The 5150-nt window shown below is 51.6% G+C and overlaps 1 protein-coding gene across 1 annotated transcript in view; it reads left to right on the top strand.

Moving 5' to 3' along the window:
• The first annotated feature begins 3198 nt into the window (after positions 1-3198).
• Positions 3199-5150, top strand: part of TCF23 (transcription factor 23) — a 4211-nt gene continuing 2259 nt past the window's right edge. The window contains exons 1-2 of the mRNA XM_011949944.1: positions 3199-3476; positions 4238-4480. Of these exons, the coding sequence (XP_011805334.1) occupies positions 3255-3476; positions 4238-4480 (465 nt within the window). The 5' untranslated portion in view covers positions 3199-3254. The remainder of the gene's footprint in view (positions 3477-4237; positions 4481-5150) is intronic.

The raw sequence follows: 5150 nt of genomic DNA, 5'->3' as shown, positions 1-5150 counted from the left end.
AGCCAGGATGGTCTCAATCTCCTGACCTTGTGATCCGCCCGCCTCGGCCTCCCAAAGTGCTGGGATTACAGGCTTGAGCCACCGCACCCGGCCTATTCTGGAGGATCTTCCATGTGCAATTTAGAAAAATGTGTAGTATTGTGTTGTTGAGTGTTATTTGTTGTCTGTTTAGTAGGTTTATAATGTTTCCCACGTCTTCTATATCCTTATTGATTTTCTACCTAATTGCTTGAAACCTGTAATTTTAAGATAGGCAGGAGGATTGCTTGAGTCAGATTCTATCTCTGTTGCCCAGGCTGGAGTGCAGTGGCGCGATCATAGCTCACTGTAACCTGGAACTCCTGGGCTCGAGTGATCTTCCCCTCTGCCCCAAACACCTCCTGAGAAGCTAGGGTTACAGGCATGCACCACTGCACCTGGCTGATACAATTATAATTTGTGTCAATTTAAAATTTATTCATATAACAATGCACAGGTTTCAGTAACACATATTACATTAGTTATCTATAGCTGCTTCCAAATTACCCCCAAACTTAAACAACAATAAACATGCATTATCTTCTATGGCTTCTATAAATCAAGAATTCTACGGGCGAGAGCAGTTTAGCCGGGTGTTCTTGGCTCGGGGTCTCTCATGGGTTGCAGTGAAACCGACAGCCAGGGCTGCAGTCATCTAGAGGCCGAACTGGAGCTGGAGGGTCCATTTCCGGGGTGGCTCACTCCCATGGTTGGCAAGTTGTGGCGGCTGTCAGTGAGAGGCCTCAGTTTCTCACTATATGGGCCTCTCCACGGGGCTGCTTGGATATCGTCATGACAGCAGCTGGCTTCCCCCAGAGTGAGCGACCCAAGAGGGAGCAAAGGGGTAGCTGCACTGCTGTTATGTTATGTTATGTTATTTATTTTATTTTATTTTATTTTATTTTTTTATGAGACAGTCTCACTTTGTCGCCCAGGCTGAAGTGCAGTGGCACGATCTCGGCCTACTGCAACCTCTGCTTCCTGGATTCAAGCGATTCCTGCCTCAACCTCCCGAGTATCTGGGAGTACACACATGCATCACCATGCCCGGATAATTTTTGGGTTTTGTTGTTATTGTTGTTGTTTGTTTGTTTTTTGAGATGTAGTTTCGCTCTTCTGCCCAGTCTGGAGTGAGGTTGCGTGATCGTGGTTCATTGCAATCTCTGACCCCTGGTTCAAGCAATTCTTCTGCCTCAGCATCCCGAGTAACTGGGATTATAGGCACCTGCCACCACACTGGCTAATTTTTGTATTTTTAGTAGAGACAGGGTTTCGCCATGTTGGCCAGGCTAGTTTTGAACTCCTGACCTCAGGTGATCCACCTGCCTCGGCCTCCCAAAGTGCTGGAATTATGGGCGTGAGCCACCGCACCAGGCCTGATGCACATCTTTTCCATCTCCTTTTCTATATGTTCACGTAAGCACAAAAAACTTTACATTTCTATTTTTTATTTTTTGGTGTATTTTTTTAACAACGGCTGGGATCTTACTATATATATTGATCTACAACTAGCTTTTTTCACAGCTATATGTTTTGAAGAGTTTTTCATGTCATTTAACAAAGGTCTGTCATTATTTTTATTACTGTACATTATTTCATAGTATGGAGATGCCAAAATTTATTTAATGACTTCCCTACTGATGGACATGCAGGTTGTTTCTACTGATCTTTCTTTTTTCTCTTCTCTTCTCTTGTCTTTTCTTTCGGTGTCTTGCTCTGTCACCCAGGCTGGAGTGTGGTCACGCGATCTCGGCTCACTGCAACCTTCACCTCTCCGGTTCAAGCAATTCTCTGGCCTCAGCCTTCCAAGTAGCTGGGACTACTTGGTGGCATGCGCCACCACACCCAGCTAATTTTTTGTATTTTTAGTAAAGACGGGGTTTCACCAAGTTGGCCAGGATGGTCTCCATCTCTTGACCTCATGATCTGCCTGCCTCCGTTTCCCAAAGTGCTGGGATTATAGGTGTGAGCCACTGCGCCTGGCCTCTTTTTCCCTTTCTCTGTGATGAGCTGCATATCTTTCTCACTGTACATCCACCTTTTTACTTTCTCTTCACTTATTTGATCTCCCCTGGGGTTCAAGAACGGGGGACAAGAGACATGCAGACTGGATTCTGCTACAGGCAGAGGTCCTTGGAAGACAGAAGGGGCTGCTGTGGCAGATTCACGATTCCTTCAGCCTGCCTTCTCCTACCTAGCTCTTAGAGGATGTGATGCAACTCAGGAATGCCATGGTCCTTGCCTTCAGAGACCTCATGTCTAGCACAGGGACAGACATGTGAGTAACCCATGGGAGGCAGGCTAGCATCAGGTGAGGGGTAGCCTTCCAAGTCCAACTGATGGCTTGGGTTTTCATCCCACCCCACCACTTAACAGATGTTTGAAATTGGGCAAGTTATTTCGCCTCCCAATATCTCAGTTCCCACACATCTAAACAGAGTCTCTTTTTTTATTAAAAGGTTGCTCTGATAAATAAATAAGATGCTTAGCACAGTGCCTGGCACACAGTAATCTATGAACATTGAACTGTTGGGAAACTAGCCAGGCTGTGGTCCTACCAATCACACAGGGACCCATGGGCTCTGGGCCTGTGGGATTTGAAGAAATCTTCATGAATGAAAGGCGGAGACCTGAAGAATGGGCAGTACCTCCTGGTAGAGCTGGAGGAAGGTGTTCTGGGGCATGGAAAGGTAAATGTAAACGCACAGTAGAAATCGGAGGCCTATTTGGGGCATGGCAAATCGCACCCTGTGGCTGGAATGTCACATTCATTGGTGGGGGAGGAAAGGCCTTTCAGGGATGTATGTAGGCAGCCTTCTGGCACAGAGGAAGGAGGTTCAAGTCTTCTCCATGGACCTGAGCTCCAAAGCTGAAGTCACAGGTCCACCATAGGACCACTGTTGAGGTTAGGAATGGCCGGAAAGAAGCTCCCTTCCCCGCTATCCTCCTGCCTTCTTCAGCATGGGCCTCCTCCCAAGGCTTGGCCACTCCCAGCATCCAGCACCCCCACCTCTCAGCCGGGTTGGGAGGCAGGCGGAGGCTTTTCGCGGGGGCTGTGCCTGGTGGGCGGTTTTCCCAGACCAGGGAGCACACAGGACTGAGTTGGCGCCTGCTTCCTCGGATGTAGACATTGCTGGCTGGATGACCAGCCTAAGCCAGCTAGCTTGAGTCCAGGGCCTCCTCAGGCACTGTGTTTCTGCTCTGTGGGCTGCAGCCCCATAACCCAGTGGGGTGGCATGTCACAGAGGAAGGCCAGAGGGCCACCAGCCATGCCAGGGGTGGGCCACAGCCAGACTCAGGCCAAAGCACGGTTGCTGCCAGGCGCTGACAGGAAGAGGAGCCGCCTCAGCAGGACAAGGCAGGACCCGTGGGAAGAAAGAAGCTGGAGCAATCAGAGATGGAGCAGAGCTACCCCTGGCCCTCGAGGGACCAGGGCTGGAGGCCTGGCTCTTGGCAGGGTAAGGAAATCCTGGACCTGCAGAGGGGTCCAGGGGAGGAGGGGGTTGGAGGGTGGGGAGATGTCACCTCCGATGGCAGAGCCTCACTCAGTATTACCATTCCTGCCCAAGAGAGGGGACACTGGCCCCTTAGACTCCAAGGCATCATGCTTTGGGTGGATGGGATAGATCAGAGCTGGTCTTAACCAGAGTGCAGCTCTCTGAGGAAACTCACTTCTCTTGAGGAAACTGAGGCCAGGAAGAGGGACGTGAATTTCCCAAGGTCACTGAGCAGCAGCCAGTGGTAGGACTGGGACTTCAGCCTTGTGCTTTGACCGCTGGTTCTGTGTCTTTCCTCTTTCCCACAGCAGCCTCATTGTCTCAGGACCTGGCTAGGTCAAGGGTCAGCCCTCCCAAACAGGGTGTATCTCTGAATTGCCCCTGGCCCCAGCGCACCTTGATAAGCAGGATTCAGATTGGGCGTAGGATAGGACAAAGGCTCTGAGGAGGCATGAGTGGAGTAGTAGAGAGAACACAGGACTCTGGGTTCTGAGCCAAGCTCTGCCATCCTGCGGCCATCTGACCCCTGCCCAGGCCTTCCCACAGCTTCCTCAGCTGTGAAACAGGGCAGGGTTGAAGATGACAAAGGAGGACAGAGGCCCTCTGGCGCCTGCTGTTAGACACCCTCCTACTCTGGTGGGAGACCTTGCGCTCAAATGCTCTCAGAAGTCAGGGCAGTTGGGAGTCCAAGTCACACACACTCACTGGGGCCCTTTGTGCAGAGCGAGGCCTGTCCTGAGAACGCTGCGCGGGAGCGGAGCCGGGTCAGGACGCTGCGCCAGGCCTTCTTGGCCTTGCAGGCTGCGCTGCCTGCTGTGCCGCCCGACACCAAGCTCTCCAAGTTGGACGTGCTGGTGCTCGCCGCCAGCTACATAGCTCACCTCACCCGCACACTCGGCCACGAGTTGCCTGGCCCCGCCTGGCCACCCTTCCTGCATGGACTCCGCTACTTGCACCCTCTCAAGGTAGGTCACAAGCCCTGGGACTTGAGAGGCGGATCTTAATGCCCAGGGCCTTGGAGAAAGGGATTGGAATGAGGGGGACTTTGGACTTGGGCTCCCTGCCTTGCTCAGAACTGACATTGGGGCCAATTTCTCCTGCTGTTTCAGAGAGAGAGGAGCCAAGGCTGGACCTTGGGGCTGCGCTGACCCTGGGTTTCTCATGGGGTGGTGGCTGGAAATGACTTCATGGGAACGTACCTCCTTGAAGAGGAGGGAAAGACTCTGGGGTTCTTAGAGTCATGGGGAAAAAAAGAGCAGGTTCCAAGTCTGGGTCCTAGGAAAGGAAATTGTACCAAGGAGAGTCCTAGATCCCCATGCAGCTTCACCCCATTGTGCCTGCCTTGGTGCTTTCTGGGCTTCTGTTGCAGGAGAGATCTGCCCTCCAGGAGAACAATGGTCTGAGGGACCATCATTCTAGAAGCAATCAAGCTGGGGGAGTTAGCAGGGAGCAGTACAGGGAAGGTGTGCACCACTTGCCAGACTGCAACCTAGCTTCTCTCAACCTCAGTTTTATTTTTTATTATTATTATTATTATTTTTTGAGACGGAGTCTCGCTCTGTCACCCAGGCTGGAGTGCAGTGGCCGGATCTCAGCTCATTGCAAACTCCGCCTCCCGGGTTTACACCATTCTCC

Source organism: Colobus angolensis, unplaced genomic scaffold (genome assembly GCF_000951035.1).
Source record: "Colobus angolensis palliatus isolate OR3802 unplaced genomic scaffold, Cang.pa_1.0 Scaffold109, whole genome shotgun sequence".
NCBI lineage: Eukaryota > Metazoa > Chordata > Mammalia > Primates > Cercopithecidae > Colobus > Colobus angolensis.
Note: the sequence above shows the minus strand (reverse complement) of the source record. Positions and strands in the feature narration are given on the sequence as shown.